The sequence below is a fragment of the Gadus chalcogrammus genome, chromosome 21 (genome assembly GCF_026213295.1).
Source record: "Gadus chalcogrammus isolate NIFS_2021 chromosome 21, NIFS_Gcha_1.0, whole genome shotgun sequence".
Taxonomy (NCBI): Eukaryota; Metazoa; Chordata; class Actinopteri; order Gadiformes; family Gadidae; genus Gadus; species Gadus chalcogrammus.
In genome coordinates, this window is record NC_079432.1 from 4583428 (window position 1) to 4597505 (window position 14078).

A 14078-nucleotide genomic window follows, 5' to 3' on the forward strand; every position below is an offset into this window, starting at 1 on the left:
GACGTCGCCAGCCACAGAGCGGCGCCTCGCTCTCTCTCACCGCTAGCACGTATTGCGCAACGTGACTAATGCACAACTCGCCGTCCCACGACTGAGGCAGCCACGGCAGCGTAGGGGAGCACGTCGACGGGTATTCTTCTTCTGCTTCTTCATCATCTTCTTCTTCTGCTTCTTCTTCACGAGAGGGACAGGACAGGACAAGCAAACACAACGTTACCGACGCGATACAACACCGCACCGTGAAGCGCTAGAAGCCGTTTGGGTTTTGCTTTTCTTTCCACTATTGCGCTTCATCTTCACCGGGGACCGGGGCATCGTCTTCATCCTCTCTTCTTGTGATCACAGACCCGGCAAGAGAGAGAGAGAGAGGGAGAGCAAGAGAGAGGGAGAGATTAGATGAGTCGCGCACATCTATAGGCGGTGCGGTTGTGATGTGAGCGCGCGTGTGTCAGCGGCGGAAACCGTCCGGATCACCGTGGACCAGTGGAGCCGGGAAACTTGTCGACGCCGTGGCGGGCTGGACATAAGGAAAGTACAGGACCGACAGCGTTCGTGTTGTGGAGGGGATGTCAGTCGGACCCATTCGACGGTCGTCCACGTAGCCGCCACAGCAGCGGGAGAAGCAGCGGCAGAAACGGGGCAGATTTGAGCCATGACAACAGCTGAGAAGTCGACGCGATGTCCGCAGGTTTCAGTCGTGGATCCGCTCCTGTGTGCAGCCACCGCGCGCGCCTGTGTGACCCCCAGCCGAGACGCCTAGTGGGTCATCTGTAGACGCGCCCCCATCATCCGAGGGACCTATCCTTTCATAGCAGGACCTGGAAGTCGACAAGTGTTTGTCATCAATTAGCAAGGGTCGGGTGTTTCTGGATCCGCTTCCCCGTCGTATCTGTGTGTGTGTTTGCGTGTGTGTGTTTGTGTCTGTGCGTGTGCGTGCGTGTGTGTGTGTGTGTTTGTGTGTGTGTGTGTATGTGTGTAGGCTACTATTTGATTTTGGGTTCGCATCGCATCTCTAACCCACTTGCGGTAGAAACTCCGTCCGCGCCGATCCGTTTCATGACAGGCGGGAGACATTGGCCAGAACGAGAGAGATCATCGTTCCCCTTTGGAAGAACACAGTGAACCCTGAAGACCCGAGTACTGGAGCGGTATCTATGCAAGCGAGTGGCTCTCTATCTCGGCTGCAGCAGCATCTCACGGATCGGAGAGGACTTCTTGCCATTGAAGAAGCACTGGATATGTTGAGGTTAACGTAACAAGATGGATCTTATAACGTGTGTTCTGGGTCTGCTGGCGCTGCTGGCGGACGGCATCCGTTGCCAAGGAGTCTACGGTGAGTAGCCTGCACGCAACGATCCACCGAATGATAATCATGACCTTGTCTCTATACCAGCACGCCTGCAACAACCGGTGGCTTCCCGTAGTTATTCGTTTAATGGCGAATTGATCGCGCGATCATCGCGGACGCATCGTCTGTGCACATGTGGGTGACCTACAAGCTGTCAGTGGTGTGTCTTCCATCCAGCACCCACTCAAACATGGTCAGCTCCAGACTCTATAGGACGGCTCTTTTCGATTGTCAGCGACTTTGTGTTTGCTGGAGGGGGCGGGGGGTATTTAAATAAATGGGGACTGGAGATGCAAAGTCGATACTTGCAAATCCATCGCGAACGTTCTCGAGCCTCACAGAGAAGGAAATAGGAATGATCTGGAATACAGTCGTTTACGAATTCAGAGGAGAACGTCACACAGCACTCGCCTGAGCCCTGAGTCATTTAAAATACCATATACCATATGCCATTTGGTGTTTGGTATGCATGAAAACACTGCTGCTGCTCCTACGTCTCTCTATCTCCCTCTCTGTCTATCTGTGTGAGTGTGTGTGTCCTCTCTCTCTCTCTCTCTCTCTCTCTCTCTCTCTCTCTCTCTCTCTCTCTCTCTCTCTCTCTCTCTCTCTCTCTCTCTCTCTCTCTCTCTCTCTCTCTCTCTGATTCTAAATGCATCATTTTCTATGTCTCTCTTACTGTATCTTTCTACCTGCCTAAAACACACACACACACACACACACACACACACACACACACACACACACACACTAAACAGTGGCATGACTCAGATCAAATGTCACAAAATAAACAATCAAGACAGTGATGTAACACAAATTCTTCCCGTTCACGTCAGATGAAACAAAAGACAGACGAACTCTGCTACGACCTCCTTCCGCAACACGGTGTGTGTGCGTGTGTGTGTGTGTGTGTGTGTGTGTGTGTGTGTGTAGTTTCGAGATCTTGTGATCTTGTCCGTGACAGTGATCAAAACAAAAGCCCCCAGAGTGAGGGGTCGAGTAGAAAATGGATTGAGGAAAGAAAGTCATAATAATACGGGTATCATTAGTTTGTGTGAATCCACAATCCTCTCTAGACACCACCACTCACGTCTGTGAACGATAAGCTCAACTGTAGACTGAGGAGTATCTGGGAGGTTTCGCTTCTTAAACTGGGAGGAGACCATTAGAGAGTTTACCAAAAACCCTCCCCTGCAAAACCAATCAGAAGTCTTCATATTGGGGCGGTGACATTCATAAGTCCAACCAACGCATCCTTCTCGCCTGAGCCAATCGCATGAAACGGAATCGAACATGGAAAACTATTGCATATCGGAAGTGGGCGGGAAGTCCATTTTTTATATTTTAAAAAGCTTTCTCCTTGTTCGTCACACCAAGGGGGGTGGAAAGCGCATCATTTCCTGTTCCTGTTTCCTGTTGGGCATCATTTCTGATCAAATGTAAGGGCCGTATGTCTGTTAGTGGTCATTGAAACTGCTAACTTGCGTTTAAGGTGACATATTATACCACCAGTTGTGAGTGTGATTAGAAGCTGCAAGCCGTTTTGAATATCGGCCTTTTCTGACATCACAAGTGGGCGGGTTCACCTAGATGGATAACGAATAGCTGAGCAACGTTTCCTAAGGTCCACTGGGTAGGCTGGTAGACTGATCTATCCAGCATAGATCTAGGTGGACACGCCCACTCGTGATGTCAGTAGACACACCTGGTTGTATCATATGTCCCCTTTAAGAAACCCCCCGATATTTGGCAGGCGGCAAGATCTCAGATCAGATCGTCTGCTACAGTGCACTACCAGCTCTCAAACACTGCTCCCCCCAGCGCCGTGTCAATGGGTTTGTATTCATGTCGGTATGTCGCCTTCATCCAGAGTGTCAATAGGTTAAGGCTACAGCGGTTTCACCATCCTCCTCAGGTAGGCCTATAGCACTGCACCGCAGACACAGGGGATCGAACCCAGTAACCTTTGCCTGGGAGTCGTACATCTCAGTCTGCCTCCTCCTCCTCCCCCCCTCACCCATGTAATGGCATCTCTGTACTTCTTCAAGCTAGATAATGGAATGCTATGGTTGGCCAGCAGGAAATGCTTTATTCACACTTGACTGTGTACCATTAAACGTATGCACCTTTTGAATGCTAATGCGAGGCCCATCCCGGGAAGCTAGGAAATGTATCTAGGAAATTGTAACTACAAATCGTATGTGTGTTTAAGAATTAGTGAATTCTAACCCGCCCCAACCCCTAATCCCAGCGGTCACAAAACTGCCACCTATAGAAATCCCATCTGTTCGCTAACTCGCCCTTTATTTTTGATTGGATATCCTCCGCGGCTATGCTAATCCAGAGGCAAGTCAGCCACACGGCGCAACATGGCACATCAAATTGCATCAAGCTCGGCCAATTCAAAGCCACACTTGCTTGCATCGGGGCTTGAGTGGAAGCCAAGTGATCCAATTTGTGTGTGTGTGTGTGTGTGTGTGTGTGTGTGTGTGTGTGTGTGTGTGTGTGTGTGTGTGTGTGTGTGTGTGTGTGTGTGTGTGTGTGTGTGTGTGTTTCCAAAAGGTAGGGTAATTAGATAGGTAATTTAACGCCATACACCAGTAGTCGTAATAAAAAGAGGAAGAAATAAAATATGACTGCAAGGAATGTAAAGGGAGAGCTTGAACAGATGTTACGGTCTCACTATTTGAATGTGTGAAGAACAGACTTAAAATGTGTGTGTGTTTGTGTGTGTGTGTGTTTGAGAACCCATGATTCCCACTTGGAAACCGAAGCATTCTTAACATACATCTGACCCAAGTGAATTTTAAGCAAACATTTACATTTCTGAAGCCGTTCACCAGTGCCAACTGTTAATTATCCCCGCTTGACGCAAGACTAAAAAAGCCTGAATGATGATTAAAGTTTGGACCATGCAATACCCTCATTATGCATCATTTCACCATGTTAAAATCCACCACTATACTCTTTCCCTTAAACCCCACCAGCCCCCACCTTCATGCGATGCTGTACCCAGTGCCTAAATCACAGTGCTGGGTGTTCTAGGTCAGAAACATGATGGGCAGTCTGTCTGGGTCACTCAGTTGTAAGGACACCTCCTCCTCCACCACGGCTGCCATTGCTGATGACATCTCTCAGAGAGAGAGAGAGAGAGAGAGAGAGAGAGAGAGAGAGTGACTATTTCCCTACCGCAGTAGAGCTGTGTGTGTTCTATATGGAGAAGAGGGAAACAGGCACTATGACGGCATGCATTTCTGTCTTCTAAACATGGTATGGAGGCATCCCTGTGTGTATTAATATTCAGTGTGCGTTGGACGCTGCTGCCGACGCATATGAATGCTATGATACTAGATGATAGGTTTAATCACAAGCGGTGCAGAGATGGAGAGATTGAGAGAGGGGGACGAACCACCAGACGTGCACATGTCTAGATACAGGCAGATATAGACAGACAGAGATCGATATAGGTAGACATAGAGACAGATGTATAAAGAGACAGATGGACACACTGACAGTTATATAGACATATACTGATATGTCAAGATAGGCAGACACAATGACAGTTATTCAGACATATATGGACGGACAGACACATATACAGACAGACAGAGTGACGGTTATATATACAGACAGACATATGTACAGGCATATAGACATGCATAAATATATACAGACAGACACACATATAGACTGATAGACATATAATCAGGTGTATATATATATATCTACCCATATATAGACATACAGACGGACACAGACAGACGGCTATCTAGACAGTCAGATATATAGAAAGATATTTCGACAGACAGACATACAGACCAACAGATTAATAGATGGACAGACGTGCAGACCGCTAGATAGACGGTATCGAACACGGAGTTCCACATTGACACTCAGACCGTCGCAGGTGCTTTTGGCAAGCTGGGCTGTCATCCATTTGCAAAGTGCTCATATTGAAGCCCTTGTTCCCAGCGACAGGCCGATAGCTAGAGTCTTTTCTTCCTTCTTTCTAATGATGCAGCATAAAAGGGAGGCCCACTGAGGGCCGCGGTCTCCGTGGAGGTGGTCAGAATAGCTTCTGCGCTGAATACAGAACAGAGCAGCCAGTCGCAGGCTTTGAAGGGAGCAACACTGGAAGTGTCTGGTGGTAAGGGTGTTCCCAGCTACTGAGCCGCTGGTTTCAAAGTTCCCTGAATGTGCACAGCCTAACCTGTAGGTAGCCTTGAATCAAACGCCCTAACCCACTACCTACTCCCGAAACGTATCACGATATATGTCCTCCGTAAGTGACTTGAGTTGAAAGCGTCTGCCAAACAGTAATATAGTTCTTTATATTTACAGAGGCTTCCATTACCTGAGTCGGACACGTGCAGAACTACCAACACGTATGCCTCGCTGTGGCAAAAAATCTCAATAAAGTACTTATTTACCAGCCGAGCTTCGATTATGAGTCTCAGGCAACAAGTATCCCCGGGATTTATACCGTTCAAGCTGGCCCATCACTCTGGGCCCTTTATCTGTCGCTTGCTGTTTATATGCTGTCATCTCTGGCCGTCGGTCGATGTCATTTCCTACGACCAGACAGTGAAATGATCTTGTGGAGATGTGGAGGGGACGGATGGGCCCGGGCACATTAAGAGGCGCCGGTAGAGCCATTAAGGAGGATTGATGAAGGTTAGTCACTCCTCCATAAGTGCGGGTTGACAGGGAAAGGGGACTTGGCTTCGTCTGCTCCTCCTTCCCCCCCCATGTTTGTGGGTACCTTACCTAGTTTTTCCCTCTGTTTTTTAACTTCTTGTAAAGACGGCGGCAATATGTGCACATCTTAGTTATGCTCAGTTGTGCGGACAGACAGACAACAGACAACCGTGATACAGACAGACAGACTTTTTGGTGAAACTGCATATCGCCGATCTCTCTCTGTCCCATCCACGCGTATGTAAACTAACTGATGCACCGCCAAATGTGACGTCTTCCCTTGGGATCACCTCATGTTGTTCTCGAGTGGAATCGTAAACGAAAAACAGCGACAAGTTGTCCTTGTTCGTCGTCTAGACGATTGTGACCGTCAGATCCTCACGCATGACTGCCCGCGCCGCTGCACGCACCATCCGTGTTCTATTAACCCTCACAGATATCAGTTGGAACACAAGTCGAGCGGAGCTCCTCTGAGACGGCCGCCATGTTGACTTTTTGAAGGCAGCATCGGTATCTGTATCATCTCCATCCACGTGTGTGTGTGTGTGTGTGAGTGATCGTGTGTGTGTTTGGGAGAGTGTGGGTGTTTTTGTGTGGGTGGGAGTGTGTGTGTGTGTTTGTGTGTGTGGGTGGTTGTGTGTGTGTGTGCGCGTGTGTGTGTGTGTTTGTATGTGGGTGTGTCTGTCTGTGTGTGTGTGTGTGTGTCTGTCTTTCTGTGTGCCTGTGTGCCTGTGTGTGTGCGTGTGTGCGTGTGTGTGTGTGTGTGTGTGTGTGTGTGTGTGTGTGCGTGTGCGTGTGTGTGTGTGTGGCGTCGTTCTCGTCTGCCGTGTGATCTGCAGGCATCAAAAGCGCTCGGCGTCCAAACTCCCCGGGACTCTGAGATGTGGCTGATCTCGTTGTTTTTCCTGTTGCGGCGGCGGAACAGAAAAAGAACCCTTCTCTGTCTGTCGAAGATGTCCTTGTCCATTCCTCTCTGCATAACCCCCTGCACTCTCCTTCTCTCTCTCTCCCTTCCTCTCTCTTTGTGCCTCTCAGTCTATGTCGATCTATAATTTTTCCCATCTCTCTCGTCCCCCATTGCTGGTTCACATTGAAGTCTGAGCGTTTCTTTTCATGAGCCCGGGCGCCGACTCCTGGGTTTTCTAAGCTATGCAAATGCCTTCCCGCCTGAGAAACTAAAGCCGTCTTTGTTGGTTCAGGGAGACCTCCTTCACCCAGTCCTTCATCATTCCCTTCAGCTCGGACCCCTCACACTCCTCCTCCGTAATCTCTCAGCCTCTCTCTCTCTCTCTCTCTTGCCCTCTCTCGCTTAGCCTCCCTTGTCCTCTCACCCTCACGTCTCTCTCTCGCTCCCTCGCCCACTCTATTTTGCTCCGTCACCCCTCTCCTACTCCCTCTTTCTCTCTTTCCATCACTCACTCTCTCTCCTTCTCTCGCTCGATCTCTCTAGCTCCCTCTCCCTTGCTATCTCCCTTTCTAGCTCTCTCTCTTTCTCTAGCTCTCTCTCTTTCTCTTGCTCGATCACTCTCTCTCTCTCTCTTACTCTCTCTCCCTTGTTAGCACCACTTCTAGCCCTCTCTTTTCTCTCTGTCGTGCTCTCTCGCCCTTGCTATCACCCTTTCTAGCCCTCTCTCTCTCTCCCCCTCACTTTCCTCCTTGCCCCCTCTCTGCCTCCCTTTCTTAACGATTAGAGTGGACAGACATCTATATGTACGCCTCAATCAATGAGGTGCTGAGGCATACATATCTCTCTCTATATCTTTATATATATATATATATATATATATACACACACAGCTATATATACACATGCTGCACATCGATGCACTTTTGCAGAGGAAGTAATTTGCTGCAGTGGAACAGAGAGCAACACACATGGGGGAATACTCGACACCCCAGGGTGGGGCTGTAGATAACACCCAGCTTAATCACGGCGAGAGGGCGCCTCTCCTCGGACCGGGTCTGTGGAGAGAAGCCGCCGCTGAATATATACGCTGCGAAAAAGAAACGTCTCTCAAGCACCGGTTAAAGAACACCTGAAACGGCCCCGGGGAAGCAAAAAACGAACATTTTCTTCTTCTACGGCTGTTAGGTCAGCTTAGTTGGTACGGTCCGGTGGGTTGTGTCTTTCCTAGCGTTACATATCGGTTGGTCGCTCCCAGGTGTGATGTCACTGGAGGATTTGTTTTTGAAACGGATGCTAATGGTAGCTAATCAAGCTAATCACGCTAGGTGGCAAAACGGTTGCCACTCTTGTTCAAAAACGGACGGACGTTGTCGTGGCGACGGACAAAACGGCCCTTGGCGGCCGCAAAGTCCGGGGAATGTTTTTATTATTTTTCCGTCCAAGGTGAGAGGACAGGCGGAGAGTGTTTGGCCTTGTGGTGCGCCTCTGTTATACCGGCGGTTTTGAAGAGGTAAGAACCAAAATCGTTGATGGCGAGTAGCGTGGAGTAGGAGGGCAGGGGCGGGGGGTGGGCGGCTAGTGGGGGAATAAAGCAGCGACGCTCAAGGTATCATTAAGGCTGTAAAAGGGAAGCAATTACGACCGACAACATCCGAGCAGGCTCCTTCTGTGGGCGAGTGGGGAAGCTAAAGTGCTCCGTTTTTTTGTGCCGAACAACAAAATCATTTCGATAATGAATAATTATATCACATGAAGTCAGGGTATTTTCTTGCTCAGGAAATTAGCTTCTATTGTTCGTTTTCAAACACCCTCATGTCGGTTGGAGGCAAAGGACTGGAAAAAAAACAAAGATCAACATTCCACAGAGCTCCCGCTTCCACGCATGAGTCACCCTGCTGAGAATGTTCTCCACAACCAAGGTTGTGCTCTATATTTTATTTGGTTCTGTTCGTTTGATATTTCTCTTTTCAGACGGCCCCGACGCCGCCGCCGCCGCCGCCGCCACCGCCGCCACACTAGTTCATCGAACCTAGCTATATCGCCCCAGCTCAGTCAGGTGGCCGACCCCGTTCTTTGAATGGGTTCAGTTAACACAACTCCCTCTCCTTGGGATCACTCACACCCAAATCCGCCCACCGCAGCCCCCCCCCCAAACCTCCTCCACCTCCTCCTCCACCACCACCTCCACCAGCAGCACCATGGACCAAAGAAGCTTATGGTAACCTGGCTGCTCCCACCGCTAAGCCCAGCAGCCAAAGCATCTCTGAGCTGCTTGTTCTCTGCTGTACTTAGTGGGTACCGCGGGGGGTTGTTGGAGCCAAAATCCTCCTGGTTGTATTTTATAGATGTCCCCCAATTAGGTTACCGCATCCTCCATTTATTAACGCAAGATGGATCTTAGAGATCTGGACTGATGAAACGGTGTCTCGGTTTGGTTGGCGTAAATTCCATATTCCGGTTATTTATGATTGCAATCATTCAATATGGAGGATTGTGATGATAGCAATGATTGCGATGATGATGCTGTTGGCCATGCAGATGATGATAATGACATTGATGATGGCGGCCATGTTGACGTGATAATGGCTAAAAAAAACACAAGCAGCCCATGATTCAATTTTCGGTTAGTTTATTCTCCTGAGAAACACCAGTATGCTGGTCTGTCGAAGAAGAGGGTTGCTGATTGTAAAGTCGCGTTAAAATCTCTTCTCACAAATTGTGTGATCGCATTTGACTTTCCACTTCAGTGCAGTTTTCTCTTCAAGATGATAATTTCGTCCATCCGTCTGAAATTATTTCCTTTTATCTTTATTTTCCTACCTGACGGTGTGCAACAATAAACAGTAATAATAAAAAAATAAAATAATAATAATAATAGCAGCTAAAACATCAAACCACCAAAACCAAACAACGCGACACAGTGACGGTCAAACCTAACTAGGACGGCGGAGCCTTCTAGAAACAGCTGCAAAACAACAAAAGGTGCTCATTGACTTCGCCCCCCCTGAGACCTCTGTCACCCCTCGCTGGGCGCTCAACACCTGGGCGCCGCTCTGCCTTTGTCTCCGTGGCGGAGCTTAAACCGACGTGGCAGGGGCCCCCTGCGTTAACACACACGACGGGAGCGACGCACCAATCACGGAGCCCACCGCCCGCTGATGGAGGTAAAGGCAGCCGACAAGGGCAGCCCCAGAGGGGGGGTCTCTTAACGGCAGGCGGAGAGACAAGCAGCAGCAGGGGGGGGGGGGCAGTATTGGTTCTGACGCGCTCAACAAGAGTCTGAAGCCAACCTTCACCCGCGTCTCTTCAGCCTACACAGGCATCCTAAGTGCTCGCGCTGGGGATGGGATGTCTGTTGTCATGGCGACCGTTTCCCGAAGACTGGCATTGCATGTTTGCCGACTTTCCCCCGCTGTCTCTCTCTCTCTCTTGTGCACTCTCTCTCTCTCTCTCTCTCTCTGTCTCTCGCTTTTTTTTGCTCTCTCTCCGTCTCTCTCTCCCTCGCTCGTTCGGCCGTTCCTACGTTCATAGGGTGTCTTGGCCCACCTGTCTCCTCCACCTCTCTCTCTCTCTCTCTCTCTCTCTCTCTCTCTCTCTCTCTCTCTCTCTCTCTCTCTCTCTCTCTCTCTCTCTCTACCGTCCCACGTGCCAGGAAATCAATAGCTGAAACAAATGTGAAGTGATTGCAGAAATAAGTGCACCAATCCTTGGTACCACACAATTGTTAACAATCGTACCTCAGAGCGTGTAAGATTGTTTGGGGGACGGAGGCCAGGAATGGCGGTGGTGGCATTATTTGCTGCAACGACCTGTCTCCTTTTGAATGAGTGTGTGTGTGTGTGTTTTTGTTTGTTTGTCTCTACAAAAGTCACCCGCATTTCATGGCTGTAAAGCAGGGCCTGCTGAAGGAGCGGGGAAGGGCGGGGGGAGGCTCTGACAGGCAGGAACAGTGGTGGGGTGAGGGTGTTGACAATGACGGCTTCAGTAGTCTCCCAGCGTTCAAATATTGTGACAAACTACCAGACAGCATGCAGTTCTCACACGCACACACAGATACACTCGACAAAGTGCACAAACACCAAGCAATAACGCAACAATGACATAAACTTGCAATCACACACACTAAACGCACAAAGTGCACACACCAACAAAATAACACAACAACAACCTTAACTCAGAAACACATACACGCACACACACATACACACACACTAACGCACAAAGTGCACACCAAACAATAACATAACAACCTAAATTCAGACACACACTCAAACTAACACACTAAGTGCACACACCAACCGATAACGTAACAAAGACCGGAAATTGGTCTGACACATACATATACACACACTCACACACAAACACACACTTGAAATCAGGCCCCCAGGATTTCGAGCATGCTGCCATGCTCCTTGTGATTGTAGATTGACTCCTGCGCTGTAGAAAGTCATGTTGCGCCTCGCCTCATCAAAGTCAATCCAACGAGCCTGAGCAGTCACGGCATTTTCATTTGCTTGTGTGTACGTCCCCCTCTGTGTGTGTGTGTGTGTGTGTGTGTGTGTGTGTGTGTGTGTGTGTGTGTGTGTGTGTGTGTGTGTGTGTGTGTGTGTGTGTGTGTGTGTGTGTGTGTGTGTGTGTGTGTGTGTGTGTGTGTGGCTTGGTTCACTTCCCGAGCCCTTTTTTGCACAAAAGCGTGATTTATCACTCCATTCACGCATCAGCTGTTCCGGAGCGGGGGATTTCGTGACTCGTTCGCTCCGACCGCGTCATAGATCACATGACACACCGACGGTGACGAACGGCGGTCACACTCACGCCGGTGGAGAGGAGAACCACTCGCTTTTCAACCACGCGTTGGCACCAGCGAACGTCTGGGCCGTTAACAGAATCGTAATACACACCCGGCGTTGGTACTCTGCGTGTTTCTGGAGGGTTCCACTAGAGGGCGCACTCTAAAACTCTGACTGTATCCAACGTCCAGATTGGCGTGACATAAAATATTAAACAAAGCTAGATTTCGAGGAGGTCGCCATCTTCTTTAGTCGGAAATCCCAGCCGAAATAACGTCAACAGAGGCTTCTTCACGCTGTTGTGGTCGCCGCGGCCCTGCCACTTGACCCCTGACCCTGTCACGACCTCGCACTGCCCCTACCGTTCACGTGCCTGTTGTTCTTGTTGAGGGCATGCACAACTAACAAACAACCCTCCAAACCGACACAGGAGATACGAGGCAGACATCACGCAAGTGTGTATACTTTTTTGCCTCAAAATCCCTGAGATCTTCCCCCAAAAGTCTCTCCCCTGCCTAATCGTTGTCCATGTTTTTTGCCAGGGCGTTTGATCTCGGCGTTGCCTAGAGCCTTGTATCTTCCGAGGGGGTAATGTAACCAGGTTTGATGCAAAAGCAACCGATTCTTTCAGTGTCTGACTCCCGGGTACATACTACGGATGTCAGTTGACGTATTTGCCATAGTGATGAAAGTTATTTTGCGTCAAACTTCGGGGTTATTTTCATTGGTCCCCCCTCTGCTCCTCTTTACAACAGAGCAGTCCGTGATGTAAAGTTAATCCATCAGGGAATGTAATGCCCGGGTTTAGGGTTAAATTCATGGCCGTAATATGTCAGGGGGTAAAACAGAGATGTGGTTAAAGGAGGGAGAGGCAGTGGACGGCCAGAAAAAAATATATCTTTTCACTTTTGCTGTTTGACTCCCCTTACTGTGCTCTGCTGGGTGCCTCATTGAAATTCAGGCTTTGGCATTCAGAGAAAAAAAAGAAATCAGCAAACCAATTGTGTTTTCCAGCCGCCAGCTCGGTTCCCCTGTGCACAGCGAGAGGTGCGCTCTTGTTCTCGTGGAGTGTAGCTCTCTCAGTCGCAAACAAGACCGGGAATCGGCCCACGCTCCCCCCGTGAAGAAATAATGAAATAAAAATACAAATATCGCCTGATTTTCAGTCTCAACACCTGCTGGCTCTCCACCATTCATGTAAGAACTAATCACATGCAGGGGCTGCGTCTGCGGGAACACACCGGCGGAGATGTAGTTGAATTATACTAGAGTACATGCAGACAGTATGGCTTTAATGCACACTGAATCCATCGCTACTCCACCCTATGGCTGCCGCAGTAAGCCACTCAGGAAATCTAGCAAAATGGGTTAGAAATGGATAAAGACCGGCTTCATTAAATGAGTAACAAATGATTGAATGACTACGGTCTGTCGGAGCAGGAGTAATCCGATAAATGCAAGGAGAAGGCTGGATATACGATGGATATAATGCACATGATGAGTCACCGGAGAGCCATAATTTCCCTCTTTAAGACAGTTTTTCCGTTTGTTTCCATGCAATGCTTTTTTTCATCTAGTGAATTCTGACCTCCTGGCCCCCCTTTTTTGCATCGTTTAGCAGACACATATTATTATTAAGGAGTAGTTTGGGTTTGCTCAAGGATAACTATCGGTAGACTGCAGACGTTGGGGAATCGAACCCGGTACTTTTTTTAGACCGGTAGTCGAGACACCCTAGCCAGTACACCAGTGGATCAACCTCATTGTGAAGCAAGGCGCTGTTTTAGCCCTCTTCTGTGACTGTGCCACACAATTGAGACAAGCAGAGTAGGCCTACGGCTAGCCGAAGCCTACCCCACCCCATGCCTTCTCCCGACCTCTCCTCTCCTCATGTTCTTTGTGTTCATGTTCCTTTTCTTTTTTTGAACTGTATTTGAACTGCATTTATTTGGCGCTTTTCTAAGCAGTAGCCACCCAAAGCGCATCACAATATTACCTAACATTCACCGATTCATGCACACATTCACACACCGAAGGAAGGGCAAGCCATGCAAGGGAACCCTCGACGATCGGCCAGGAGGAGCCGGGGGATTGAACTAGCAACCTTCCGGTTACCAGCCAACCCGCTCTACCTCCTGAGCCACATGCCGCCAACCCCATCCCTTCTCCCTTCCTCTCCTCCCCTCACATTCTTCCTTTGCTTTTTTTCTTGAGAGCCTTGTTGCTACACCCTCGACTTTACCCTCTAAGCTCAATTTGCGCTAAGGTGGATGTGAGACTGCAGGTCTTTATTAGGTCGGACAAGTTGCTCGGTTCAAGGGTTTTGAAGAACCTTTAT

At 49.1% G+C, this 14078-nt stretch overlaps 1 protein-coding gene across 1 annotated transcript in view; it reads left to right on the forward strand.

Moving 5' to 3' along the window:
* The first annotated feature begins 1011 nt into the window (after nucleotides 1-1011).
* Nucleotides 1012-14078, forward strand: part of LOC130374897 (MAM domain-containing glycosylphosphatidylinositol anchor protein 2-like) — a 183221-nt gene continuing 170154 nt past the window's right edge. Inside the window, exon 1 of the mRNA XM_056581873.1 lies at nucleotides 1012-1333. Within this exon, the coding sequence (XP_056437848.1) occupies nucleotides 1261-1333 (73 nt within the window). The 5' untranslated portion in view covers nucleotides 1012-1260. The remainder of the gene's footprint in view (nucleotides 1334-14078) is intronic.